The sequence below is a fragment of the Eptatretus burgeri genome, chromosome 11, assembly GCF_056783735.1.
Source record: "Eptatretus burgeri isolate ZD-2024b chromosome 11, Ebu_testis_v1, whole genome shotgun sequence".
Lineage (NCBI taxonomy): Eukaryota > Metazoa > Chordata > Myxini > Myxiniformes > Myxinidae > Eptatretus > Eptatretus burgeri.
In genome coordinates this window covers 44,962,830-44,977,194 of record NC_140971.1, presented here as the reverse complement: position 1 = coordinate 44,977,194, position 14,365 = coordinate 44,962,830, and the positions used below count along the sequence as shown (strand labels likewise).

Sequence of the window (14,365 nt, the reverse complement as noted above, 5' to 3'; positions counted from 1 at the left end):
ATACTAATGGGATAACTATCTCGCGATCGCTGTGTGATGGATGCCATTGCCTTGGGGGAGTGCTGGTTTCGCAGAGCTGCAAAACTACCCCCCTCCCTTTCATTAGACTTGACCGAGCTGTTAGGCTTTTATATGGCATGTAGAAGCAGTTTTCCCTTTAAAACAATTCCCCAATGAATCCCTGAGTGTCACATTTCAAATACATGTCCCAAAAATAATAAACCTAATGCATTGCGTAACTAAGCTAAGTGACTCACACGGACAACTTTATGGTACAGACATTTGAACTAAAACATAGGCAGATGGGCTTACAACAATAACTTTATGCAATTCTAATATTTACACCACCCATGGCCCAGAACTGGAACTCAAGGGAAAAATAAAAAGTCAGGAGGGAGCAGCAGCAAATATATGTCTATGCTGTGCAATGTCTTAGTTGCCATTGATGGCTTTCTCTCACAAAACTGCTGGAGGCAGCTCACCCTACCACGGCAGGCCATATGCAGTTTCACAGGCCATTTGGAAATGGCCTTTATCATGCCGTCTTTCAGGCTGCTTACATGCAGTCATCGGTGGCATGACTGCCCACTGGCAACCCTTCATGATGTGGCATGGCTGCCCACTGCGGTCCTTCTGAAGTGGTGTGACGAGAACAAGTGGTCCTGGGGCATATGGCAATGGCTAGGCAAACAGGCAAAGCAAGACATGGCAGAGAGGTAAGGCAAAGGCATTCAAAGTGAGGTGGTGAAACCCAAGCCAGCAGGTGACGCTGGCCAACCTCATGACGGTGGCTTACCTGGGAGAGTGGTGGTGCTGGCCGGTCTGAAGGGAGGTTCAGCCATAACCTACATCCCCCCTAATCCCATGGCCTACGCCTATTTTTGTCCGTACCCCCCTTGCTAAGTTTCAACAAAACTTTTTTTCTATTCCTAGTCCCCCCAATGTCATTGTCTGGCAATCTTTGTCCAAATTTCTGGCCCCTGGCCAAATTCCTAATCCCATCCCCCCAAGGTCCCTTTGGGAGGAGACAATTAATCCCTCGGTGGCTCTCCCAACGGGTAAGTGCAGCAGCCTACGATCAGTGAAGAGGTGGATGGTAGGAAGGGGTATACATACCTAATCTATCTTCTCCTTTATCAACTTTTAAACTATCCTCGGGGCTTTGCAATACGCCTGTCTCTGTTAAACTATGGGTTGTATCATCACATATCAACCCACAGCTGAGGAGCTCTTCTTGCATATCAAAGATGTCCGCATTGAAGATGAGATCATGGTGTCTTTTGACGTCACAGCACTATTTACCTACATCCCCGTTGACCAAGCAAGGAGAACCTTGGAGACCGCCATCACTGTGGACCAATACCTGGCAGATAACAGCCAACTCAGTCCGACACAGCTACTTTCGCTGTTGGACTTGTGCCTCACATCAACATACTTCTGCTTCAGAGGTCAAATTTGCTCAAACCAAGGCACACCCATGGGCTCTCCCATATCAGGCTTGATCGTGGAGTTAATAATGCAACACTTTGAGCAACAGCCATCAGAAGGTGAAAAAATGCCCAAACTTTGACTCCGCTATGTGGCTGACACGTTCACCATCATCAAAAAACACAGCTTTGACAGGTTCCAAACCCACATCATCAGCGTCCTTCCTGCCATACAGTTCACGCACAAACTCGAACAAGCCGGCTTCATTGCTTTTCTGGATGTAGGCATCACATGCACAACAGACCGGCGTTTAACCAGTCAAAACGGTTGTGTTACCATACATCGGCAATACTTCGGAGATGGCCAACCATTTGCTGCAACCATTCGGAATCCAGGTCGCATACAAACCTCAGACAACACTCCGCATGTAGCTGTCTGTGCCCAAAGACAGGGTGAATCGACTCGACAAGATGAACGTGGGCTACAAAATCCCCTGTCGAGACTGATGCCAATTATGTGGACCAGATGTCCAAGCAACTTGCGATAGTTTATGCAGCTCCAACAATCTGTAGCACGCGGAGACAAGCTTTCGCTGGTGGCGGTACATTGTCATTACCTTCAACACACCTTTGCATGGGAAAACAGCAGTTAAAGCCTCAGCACACCCATCCAGGCCAGCTGGGAAATTCTTAAAACATGGCTTTCTGGCACATGGTCAATTAACCGTCACCTGGTCGATTAACCGTCACGTCGACCTGCATATGCCTGGTGTTGGCTTAATGGGTAGGGTGGTGGGCTTGGGATCCTCGGGTCCTGAGTTCAAATCCTACTTGGCTTTGAATTAATTCCAGGTGGGGTTGACTGAGCATGTCATCCTTCTGAGGTTGACAAAATGAGTACAAGCTTGCTGGGATGATTGAGCCATTTGAGTATCCTGTGTCGGAGTGGTGACCCATCCAGGATTGTGCCCAATAGCACAGGAGACTGCTTCGGGAGCACCGATGCTCTGTACAGAGTATGGTCCCAATGGATGGATGGATAAGTATGCTGCACGTCTCTGCAGATGCACGTCTGATGTCTTATTGTTCCGTCTGCAGATGGAAGATAGTGTTCTTCTGAAATGTCAGGATTTTAACAAATAATTTTATTATTCTTTTCGGCTGAGTGTGCTTTTACTCTGTACAAATATATTGATACGGTTGTGGGGGTAGATGGAGGAATTTCATAGGAAAGTTAGGATTGAATAGAGTTGCTTAGTCCTGGAACATGTAGGAGACATCTCAATTCATAAGTAGGGAAACTGTGAGCGTCACCGTGTCACCGAAGTGTTACATATCACCGCATGGGGGAGGGGGAGGTGGTGATGCTGTGTTAATTAGATAGGGATTAAGACTAACTTTCACCAGTATGTAATTGCCTCCTGTGACCTTCCCCTAAGTTTTTGTATTTACAAGCCAGCCATGAAGGAGTTGCATTTTTATAACGACCACAACCATAACAACAAGCAAGCAAAACGTGCCGAGTCGGCAGAAGCCCCACCTTCCTGGGTTTTGTGTGAGCAAGCTCCGCCCAGAGGTGGAAGAAGCAAGGAGGTTTTTTTGGTTTGGTTGTTGGTTGAGAGTTGGGTGTAAGGAACGCGCCTGGTCGAGAGACGAGAGAGCGAGGAGATGGCCTGAAAGATCAGGGCATTACGGCTGGCACATGAAGAAGACAGCATTATTCTCGTATTTGTGCTGAGACGAATTGGCTCACGTGGTGGAGCCAGACGCTGGCCATTGAAGCTTGGCTGGTCATGAGAGACCAACCTCAAAGCCTCATGTATATCACCGAAGAGACAGCGCCATTCTGCAGAGAGCGCATTGGCAAGCGCGATCGACGAGGAAGCCGCACGGTGGTCTCTGAGCCTTGACGTTGAATACCGCTTTCACGAATTGCCTCACATGCGTTTTCTGTCCAGAGAGTGGCTCGTCGCCATTTTGGGCGAGTCTACCGACGTAGGACGAAACACCTCTAGCCCAAAGCTCAATAAAGACCATCTCTAGACCAGCACTCCCAATCCCCAATCTCCATTTGATATAAAGTCCAACACCCAAGCGTCACCTCCAATCCGGAGGCCCCGGCCCAGCGACCCTGTAAAAAACATACAAAGATTACATGGTTAATATCAGTTAAACATCAAACAGAGCCGCATTTCTGGATTTTGAACTTATTTGCTCTCATCACGATGGCATACCAATAAATGTCTAACCAATGATGACAACATTCGTCTTTTGAACATCAGACGCACCTCCTGGCTGTTATGGTGAGCATTGCCGCATTGACAGAGTTGCCGGGCCGAGTCCTCCGGATTGGATGTTATGGTACGCATTGACCTTGGCGGAGGGGTATGGGACAATAAACAGGTCCCTTGACAAAACCACTTGAAATCCACAAGAGCTGTATCTGTTTTATTTACATCATGAGCACATAACTGGTGCTTATTCAAAGCAATGCCATGCAATAGAATGGATAAAATTAACTTTGCCCTGCTGAATCGAGTAGGAATCAATATTGTTCACTAACCTAGGGTTGTTAAAATGTACACATGCAAAGTAACTCAATTTTCCATCGACACGACAATAAACAATGCAGGCAGTTGTTAAAATAATCATCATGTCGTGGTGGTTTCATATCACCAAAAAACAGGGCTACACAGCAAACGCAGAGTAATGTATTCTGGGAAATTACAAATGTTGAACAACGTTTGATGGATGTTGTGTGAAATCGTGAAGACGCATTCTTGGTCCAAAGTTTATGAACTGTAATGACCCTGGGCTTCATGTGGGATTTCTTTATGGAAGGACACAAAGTCCGCCGGTGTTGTGTCTGAAAGAGAGCGACAGAAGGAATAATAAAAACAAACTTATGGTTGTTGAATGAACTTTTTGTGACCCCACATGAGCATTGCATAAACTATTTTTATTCCAGCTTAAAAGGTTTTAGATATTGTACTTGGAACATGATGCACAGGTAAGTGAGATGCTCTCACACCCTCACTCCACATGGACCAGTAATTTAGCTATCCACTCCACTTTCCTAGAAAGGACAGCAACTCGAAGATGTGTGGTCCCTGGAAATCCTTATCCTCACTATCCGTCATAACCATTCATGCAGGGATCGTATCACCAAACTGGTATCGAATGCTAGTCATGGTCTGAGTGTTCTCTGTCGATATAAAGCATTCTTGAGCTGCACACACCAACCTTCTCATGGTGTTCATGGCTTTGATATGGAGCCCCATGGAGTAAGGCTTCTGACTCTGGGCTGCTGCTCCTGTTTCTCACCTTGCTCCTCTTGAGGTAGTCAAAATTAGGTCTTCCGCACCATTGGAATCTCAAGACAGAAGAGTTTCCCAAGGACTGTCATCCTTCGCATCAGCAGCACGTTGCTGGGATCTCTATTTTATACAAGCTTGCTTATGGTCTTGCTCCTTCTGCCCTCTCTTACCACTTGCCCTCCCCAAGGCACCCCAGGTTGCAAGCATTCCTCAAGAAAACCCCTGTCTGACCACCATCCCAAAGTCCAGGTTGCTTTCCCACCAGCATTAATTCATCCCCTTATTCTCCCGATTGTGGAATCGTCTTCCTGTGTCTGTCATCTCATCCTCCTTGCTTCAGTCTTTCAAATGCACGACCCATCACGACCTCATGTGTTCACCCAAGCACCTCCACAATCTTGTCTACACTTGCTGATTCTTTCTCATTCTGTTCCTGTCCTTGTTATTCATTTTTTTGTTATTCCTACATGTGTATGTCCAACCACTCACACCCCATGAGACCCTTGTTTAAAAAAACATCTCATTTTGTCTTTGGATCAATCTCGATTTGCTCTGTTGTTCCTTGCTGGTCTGCTTGGCGGTACTTAGTTATATCTGTCAAAGTGAACCAATCTGTCTGTGCCTGTTTGTGGTGAGGATGTTGAGGTCATGGAGAGATACACTTACCTAGGCAGTGATATTCATGTCTCTGCTGGCTGTGAGTCAGAGGTCAATAGACGCCTGGGTCGGGCCAGGGGAGTCATGGATTCACTGGATAATGGGGTGTGGCGCTGCCAGTACCTGTGCGGGAGGACGAAAGTCCGAGTCTTCAGGTCCTTGGGGCTTCCAGTCTTGCTCTATGGATGCGAGACTTGGACTCTGACCAAGGATCTGAGACGGAGACTTAATTCCTTTGGTACCAGGTCTCTTCGGAGAATCCTTGGCTACTGCTGGTGGGACTTTGTGTCCAACGAGCGATTGCTGAGAGAGACTCAAATGAGATTTGTTACCTGCATTGTCCGTGAGCATCAGCAACGACTGTATGGACGTGTGGCTCGTTTTCCTGACGCTGATCCTGCTCACCAGATTCTCTCAGCGAGGGAGTCTCCTGAGTGGAGGAGGCCAATGGGCCGACCACATGCCTCGTGGTTGCAGCAGGTTGATCGGCATCTCAAGGAGATGGGGATGGGCCTGGCATCTGCCTGGGGGATGACCAGACGGAGGCCCCTGGAGTACCGGCGGAAAGTGGACGCAGCGACGCGCTGCTCTGGCGCATGCTCCCATACCTGACCTGACCTGAACCAATCTTGAATATTTAGTCAAAGTCGATGTTGGACTGTGATTTCCTCTCCATCATGTATATCTGATTCTTTAAGACATTATAGTTGAGCCACCATTATTCTTCAGATTACATCTATAACTGCAGTTGAAAGGTTTGGTTTGGAATCTCAATTTAAGATTTTGTCAGTCATCCCATTATCATGCAGGACGACAAAATTTTGGAGGAAAATTTGTTTTACAAGGATGCATCTCACGAGAATTACTTTAGTCCAGTGATCTTCACGATTGGTTTAGAGGGGGGCCACTTTCACCGAGAAGACATCAGTGTGAGGAGCCGACATACCGCCTGCAGGACTCTATAATGGCTGCTATTCGGCCCCGCCTCCACACACTCTTCTTCATTGTGATTAACTGGGCTGCAAGCATAATTGTTTGAATACCGAAACCATATTGTGATGAAGTAATGTTACTTTTCTGCTTCGCGTTGGAACACTCATTTGAAACCATTTTGGGTCAATTTGATAGCATTTGTGGCAGATTATGATGGGGGTGTTTTCACATTTGTGTGTTATCGGCTGCACGTTAGGGGGCCGCACTTAAGGCCAACAGTGGCTCCCAGGCCGTGCAATGAAGAACAGGGCTTTAGTCTCTCGATTTTACATCTTTAAGATTACTTTTTCTGCTATATGACTGCCATGCAGAAATGTCCTGTGTTCGCTCAAGGGATACACAGAAACCAAGATGGCCGTTGATTGTGCTGAAAGGGGAATGAAAAATGACAGCGATTGTTGATCAAGGATGGGTTAAAATTTCCTGGAATTCATCACAAGCTTGCAACAAAGTTTGATGATGCTCCATCACAGCAACGTGTGTACGTTGCGAGTGGTTTAAATTGGGTCGTGCCAGTGTGGGATGATCAGTGATGATCGTGCCTCCGAAGATCGATGGAGTGAATGCCTCTGCCATAAAGGAGCATTGATTAGTCTTGAGTGAGCCTGCTCTGGAACTCTATGATAATTCACAATGTGGAAACAATACTCCAGGATCCGGTGTTCTGTAAAGTGCGTAAAAGTGTAACTTTCGTGAGAAAAGCCCTCGTACATCAAGCAACGCATGAACTTGAACAAGGATTTATGTATTTCTCCATTTCATGAAGAAACATTAAAAACAAAAAGAAAGTAAAGTCTTTCTTTCCTTAAGAGTATGTTCGAGGTTAATTGGACACTTTGTCGTGTCTGTGAGTGAATGTACGTGAGTGCATGTGTGTGCGTATGCACATCGTTTCACCATTGCATCGGTAGTGCAAATTGGACCAGATGATGTTCTCCTGCGAGAAACAGAAGACCCCGAGACGTCCGCCTCGCATCGTTGTGTCCAGGATCACACCAGAGTCGGCTACCATTGATGTCCCTTCAAACAGCTTCACCCTGCACAGATAGACGAACATTATAAATGTCAATACAACCCTCAGTAGATAGAAATCACGCAGTGTAACCACGGTATTTGAATGGTGAGTTAAATTGAGGTCATCATTTTTCTTTGATAACAAAAGTGTGTACCAATGGCTTTCGAAGATCATCGTGTTCATTCATTTGGAATATTTATTGGTTTTAGCAATGGCCCCCATTCCACCCGATGAATACTCGGTTCAGCTGCTTTGACCCCAATTAGATTTTTGATCTGATGACAGATTCTTTGCGGGAAAACGCACCTGATGTAGCCAACCTGTGGCCGGTGCTGAAGATACCAGCGGTACGAGGTCTTATCCTTCCACCCTATGTTGCGGGGATCTTTCCACAACAACTTCACCTGGTCTTCTGTGTCACCTGTATTCCATAACGCATTTCGCAGATTCTCTCCAGGCCCGGTGCTCGACTTCACCATCTGCCAGATGAGTGGCATTGTTCGCTAAAGAGTTATGCACCGTAAAACTACCATAGCCTTTGCCCTGAAATTAAGGCTGAGATGTTGCATATCATTATTAGATGATTTTTTTTTACTATCTACAGAAATAACTTGGTATAATGGTGATTTATCTTTACTGATTATGTTGACCAATTTGATCACCCATGTCGCGCTTAATCAAATAGGCAGTCATCGTCAGTCAAGCTCAAGCAAACGCAACAAGATTATTGAGCTTGAGGTACTTACCGACCTGGGTTTGCTACTTATATTGGTCCAACATCATTTTGATTAAGGAAACTATGGAGGACACAAAAAATATTGAGTGGGTCACATTGGGCTGTTCATATTTCGCAGAAGTTTCCCAGGATAAAATATTTTTCTTTCTCTTAATTGACTGAATATTTTATCAATGAACAAAAAGCAGGTGCAAATTAGCATTGAAACAGACGACAAACGTATCCACACGACCTTGAGCTGCAAGCCCGGCTGAGCAATGGCTCGGAACGGAGTGGATCGCCAGTATGCTTGCTGTGTCTGTTTCCACATGACCACGTAGAAGCTCGAGCTGTCCTGGTAGCCAAAGATGAATCCAGCGTAATCGTCATCCGTTATCGTGTTGACATGAAACGTGCCCTCAAAGTCGACGCCATTGAACGCCGTGTAACCTGTATACATCAATGCATGTGAATAAGGAATCACATAACCCAATTTTAACTTGCATCCAGAAAACAATATAATGTTCACAAGATGCATTCCTAAAATGAGAGAAGCTGGCGAGGCCGATGATGTGGACATTGCTCATGAATTTAGGACAAACAAAGGGGCTTCATGGAAGAGTATAAGACCTGAGTTGAACACAGGGTTCAACCTGCATTGTGTTTAACCCTGTGTTTGACCTACCACCATAAATCTACCACCGCAAAGGACTGGAATGAAACATGAAATTGGACCGAAACAGGAGGAAATCAGTTACACGTGCAGAAGGAGAGGGTATGACAGAGTCGTGACTAAGAGAAAGTCTGGACTCATGAAGAAGGTAAACAACGAGTGATTAACTGGAGTGCATGTGTCTCATTGACTCTGAAGAGCGGTGCATTGTGAAGCAATACTTATGATCACTCATGTGATCTGAATTGCAATTTTTGATTGTGTACGTTTCCTGGTGTTCTACCCGTAGGCAGGTCCAGTTTTACCGAAGCAGTTTCTCGGCTGGAGTTATGCTGGGTGGTTTGCCATTGCCTTCCCAACAGTAGTTAGGGCAGGAATTTGTAATTTGTTCATGGTGCTGGAGATAGTTCACCTACCCTTTGCGAAAGACAACTGTGGGATCTTTAACGTCCACCAACTAATGCCGGCAGACAGGACGGACGTCCAGATTTACGTCCATCCGAGGGACGATGTACACGTTGATGAAACGCCAGGATGACAGTTTATAGCTGGGTCTGGATTCCAAATTGGGATAGCTTGGAGGTGAGTAAGCATGCATACCTCTCGGCCATCCTGTGAGCCCAATTTTTGATCACCTCGATAATATTGAAAGCAACATGGTGTTATCAACATTTAAAGTGGTCCGGATTTATAAGGAAACGTCCGAGGAGCTCAACGAATATGTTTTGTACAAAAATCCGAGTACACTTACCAACGGCAAGGCCGGGATCACTGTTCATTGTCTGCACAATCTCCATCCCCTACAGTCACAGAAACACAAACATCAGATTATGGTGGCATAATAATAATAATTAGAGCATCCGCTCTGAGTCTGGGAGGTTGGAGGTTGGAACTTCGATTGAGTTATATGCAAGACTTAAAAAGCCCAGTCCACATGGTCCAGGTCAGGTCTACACCTGTTAACCATCCACCCAATTACTCCCCACAAATTTTGCATCTGTATCCATTATGTCCACCCCTTGGCCCTTGCGTTCTTCCCTACCCATCATCATTAACCGAATCCCTTGTTTGTCCATCTGCGTATATTTTTTTCGCTCGGCTCAGCTGGTAGTAATCTCCCTCTCTCTTTCTGTTGTTCCTTTTGTTATATTGCATCCTGATCCATTCTGTGTTCTCACTCTTCCACGAGCCTTCACTACGTATTAAAAAAAAATGGTATGTGCTGCTTCTTTGCTTGATTCTCAGCATTTAAAAAAATATAGAGCATGGACAAACAACCATAGGTTGGCAACCATAGCGCAGGCCTTCCCTCTGTAGAAGGTCCTTGAAGGAGAACTCATATTATATACAAATCACTTGTTTATCTTTCAGTCTTCAAAAGATGTCCCACACATCAGTTTGGTGATAAACCTACTGCAGGACTACACATGAGAACATGGTGTTTAAGATCTTCACAAGGCCTTCCACTATGACAATTAAGGATTTGACCCGCCACAACCTTATGCGATTACAAAAGTTAGCAGCTTCGCTTGATTACTCAACAATACTGCTTAAGTTAATAAATGATGAAGCGGAGTCCCAAAAAAAGAGTTTATGGCAAATCAAGAGGATGTAAAAAATCGTGGTCGGTGATGCTCTGTGGATCTTACCTCATTAAGCACTACCCAATGAGGGTCTATCTGGGCATCTCCCTCAGGATCCAGCACAACTGTCTGATAAGCACGGAAGTCTGTCATAGTGATCTGGGAATCTTCCGGGCAAATATCCAGGCGGTCAATCACTGTATCATTATCAAAGTCCATTTCACAGACGTCACCCACACCATCACCTGCAAGGGGTCCGAGTGCAAGATGTATAATTATATTTCCATAAACACTTGATTCAAATGTTCTAACTCTTTAAGCGTTAAATCAAGATCGGCTGTTTTTATTTTATTAAATACATCGACCCATTCCAGGGAAGATATTCATCAATGGGCTGCAGCTCAGAATGGCTCCTCACCCACTCACCGTCACTGTCTAATTGGTCAGGGTTTGGGATAATGCGGCAGTTGTCAGGTCGAGGTGTATTTGAGTCCAGAATACCATCATTATCGTCATCATCATCACATTCATCTCCTTGTCCATCTCGATCTGAGTCCACCTGCGATGAATTTGCATCCTCTGGGCAATTGTCTTGTGAGTCTTGGTGCCCATCACCATCTCTGCGGAGTCAAAGATCAATCAACATGGTGGACAATTGACTTAGTCGTCATATGGATTGCCACAAGTTATGCTCCTGTTCTCAACCAAGTTATAATTGTTAGATCTACCCAATATTGGTATATTTTAATCGTGGACTTGTACCTGTCTTGATTTGAATCACAGTCATCTCCAATCAGATCGCTGTCACTGTCCATCTGTGGGAATAGGTGGAAGATTGTGAACTAAAACAAAACTGGAGAAGAAATGGCAAACATAATGTACCAGTGACGTGTGATGCATACCTGTTCCGGGTTTCTGATGTACGGACAGCTGTCACACACATCACCAATACCATCCGAATCAATGTCCGACTGATCTGCATTTGCAACTTCTGGGCAGTTGTCCTGCCTATTGGTTATTTCTGCAAAACACCAACAACATTTCCTTGAGACAAACCCATGGATTGGAGAGGGTAGGAGGAATAAATCATTATCATGTATATTGTATCACATCATGAATATATATTTTTTGTAGACATTGTCGAGGCTCGTATAAGAACTAACACACGGCACATATAACAAAGGGGGCAGGAGACAAGAGGGCCGGGAGAGGGAAGCACAAAACAGTAGGAAGTAGAGACATTAGGAGATCTGTGGAAGGGAGCGGGATGGGAAGGAGTACACGGGGTATACAAAATGGACACCACAGGGACTTTCAGGACCTCACATGAAAGGGAACTTTCGGGAAGGAAGGCAGGAACTTTGAAGGAGGTGGGTTTCGGGTAGATTAATGGGGGTAGAAAAGATAGAGGATTTGGATGGGGGGATGATAAGAGGTGGTGGTGAACAGCTGTTGTGAAGGCCTGGAGGGAAGAATGGGATTGAACAGCGTGAAGGAGTGGGGAAAAAGAGGAATGAAAGAGTGAAGGTGAGCAGTGATTCGTGATTTTGGTAGTTTTACCAGAAGGGGGTTGTTGGCAGACCTTGAGCGCCCTGTGGAAATGTGGTGGGGACAAATCACACACAGAGCAGGGGGGGTGGGGTGAGACTGGAGAGGAGATGGTAGAAGACAAAAAGACCACTGACCTGCCTGCAGTGAGAGAGTGAGAGGCCCAAAGACTCAGCCTCACCGCGGGAGATACCAATGATCCTAAAAGCCTTGTTTTTCACAGCGTGAAGCCGAGCTTGGTATGAGGCAGGAGCACCAGCCGAGAGGGGAGAGCAGCACTCCATCAGGCTGTGGATATGAAAGCTTTGTATGTGGTTAGGAGCTCAGGTGGGCCAAGGAAGGACATTGCGCAATGGAGGATGCCCAGTTGACGAATGGCTTTTGAGGCCAGTTTAGAAATGTGGCTTTCCCAGGAAAATTTATGGCAGATAGTGAGACCCAAAAGCTTGAATGATAGGACTTTTTCAAGAAGATTGCTGATAAAGTATATGAGGGGGAAGAGGGAGTTCCAGGTGGTCCATTCGGAGAGACAGAGTGAGATTGTGAGATTTGTCAGGATTGAAAGACATGTTCCAAGTGTTTGACCAGCTTGTGGTTTTATCCAGGTCTGCAGTGAGCGAAGAAGCTGCTGCTTGCCGGTCTGAGGGATGACAGATGGTACGGCAGAGGGTGGAGTCATCAGCAAAGAAATATAGAGGATTTTCCAGAGAGTCGGAGAGATCATTGATGATGATTAGAAAGAGCACAGGGCCCAGAACATTGCCTTGGGGATCTCCAGCCTGGACAGAAAGAGGAGACGAGAAAATGCCATGAAGAGCCATGCGTTGACTGTGATAGGACAGGAAGTCTGCAAGCTATGAGTGGAGATTGCCTTGGATACGATTAGAAGAGAGATGGTGAGCAGTGTGGGGTGCCAGACCACATCACTAGCTCGCTATATGTCTCGGGAGATGGCTCTGATCTCACATCTGGCAATGACGATTTATCTTGAAGAATTATGTTGAAAAGTAAAAATAAAAATTAAAGTATAAAATGGATGTTTCAATAATATCAGGTGTATGCATGACAGAGGGATGCCTCTGAACATTTCATAGTTTGTAGTATTGTTTTTAATTTAACTACAGAGACAACTTTTTGCTAACATGATGCAAAAAACCTCTCTTAATCGCTTGCTCCACTTGCTGAGCGGCTTGCAAAGTGGTTGATACAAAACGACTGGCTTGAAGATGCAATCAAACGGAAGAGCAAGGAGGAACCTGAAGAATTAAAGAGCAAAGATGGAGTCATCAGGAGGAACCTGTATGGGAATCGGGTTCCAGCTGCTACTCAACAACCCTCTAACCCATCCAGGTGCACCCAAGTGAGCCTTGCAGAAAAATTTCTGCAAGAATTTACTTCTCCTTGGAGAGATAAATAATGAAAGAGAGAAATAGAGTCAAAGAGATGAAAGAGAAGAAAAAGCAAGAATTAGAATGAATAAAGAGAATTGTGAAAATATTAGAAAGAAGTGTGAAAAGAACAAAGATGTCGGAAAGAACCCAAACAGATAGATATCAGCAGTTACTCCCCAGGCTCAAACACAGCAGCATGTACACTACCAGTCGGAAGTTTTAGAACAACCCCATTTTTCGAGTTTTTACTGAAATTTAATCAGTTTAATGTTTCAATGTACTCTGAAATTAAAGCACAGAACAAATAAACAATTGCAGATAAAAAAGAAATCATGAAATCGTTTTGTTGAACAAAACTTAATCTAAATTTTTGACTCATCAAAGTAGTCACCTTTTGGCGATAAAACAGTCGAACATACTTGTGGTATTCTTTCTACAATGGAAATCAAAAATTGTTCGGAAAGTTCTTCCCAACACTGTTGCAGAAGTTTCCACAAATGTGTTGCACTTGTAGGTTGCTTTGCTTTCACCCTTCTGTCCAGTTCATCCCAAACCTGCTCGATGGGGATTCATTCTGGAGACTGTGCTGGCCATTCCATGATTTGAAGTCTACAGTCTTGTTCTTTTCTTCTCAGGTAGTTCTGACATAGCCTGGAGGTATGTTTTGGGTCATTATCTTGCTGGAGGATGAACCCTTGACCAACAAAGCATAGACCAGAGGGTATTGCATGGCGCTGCAAAATGCTGTGGTGACCCTTTTGGTTCAGGGTGCCAGTCACTCTGTGCAAGTCGCCTACTCTGGATCCAGCAAAAGAGCCCCAGATCATCACGTTTCCTTCTGCATGTTTGACAGTTGGTGTCACACACTGAGGAACCATCGTTTCCCCTACTCAACGGCACCCAAAACCCTGCGGGATGAACCGAAGAGTTCAAATTTTGATTCATCGGTCCATAAGACATTCTTCCAGTTTTCAGGAATCCACTGACGGTGCTTCATGGCCCAGGCAAGCCTCTTTTTCTTATTTTGCCATCTTACTAATGGCTTT

At 45.2% G+C, this 14,365-nt stretch overlaps 1 protein-coding gene across 1 annotated transcript in view; it reads right to left on the bottom strand.

Annotated features, from left to right (window-relative positions):
* Positions 1-3,848: 3,848 nt before the first annotated feature.
* LOC147016983 (cartilage oligomeric matrix protein-like) overlaps positions 3,849-14,365 on the bottom strand; it is a 94,671-nt gene continuing 84,154 nt past the window's right edge. Inside the window, exons 16-24 of the mRNA XM_085846295.1 lie at positions 11,283-11,401; positions 11,143-11,195; positions 10,807-11,000; positions 10,447-10,625; positions 9,549-9,597; positions 8,378-8,574; positions 7,716-7,888; positions 7,292-7,431; positions 3,849-4,293 (exon numbers count right to left, since the gene is read on the bottom strand). Of these exons, the coding sequence (XP_085702421.1) occupies positions 4,220-4,293; positions 7,292-7,431; positions 7,716-7,888; positions 8,378-8,574; positions 9,549-9,597; positions 10,447-10,625; positions 10,807-11,000; positions 11,143-11,195; positions 11,283-11,401 (1,178 nt within the window). The 3' untranslated portion in view covers positions 3,849-4,219. The remainder of the gene's footprint in view (positions 4,294-7,291; positions 7,432-7,715; positions 7,889-8,377; positions 8,575-9,548; positions 9,598-10,446; positions 10,626-10,806; positions 11,001-11,142; positions 11,196-11,282; positions 11,402-14,365) is intronic.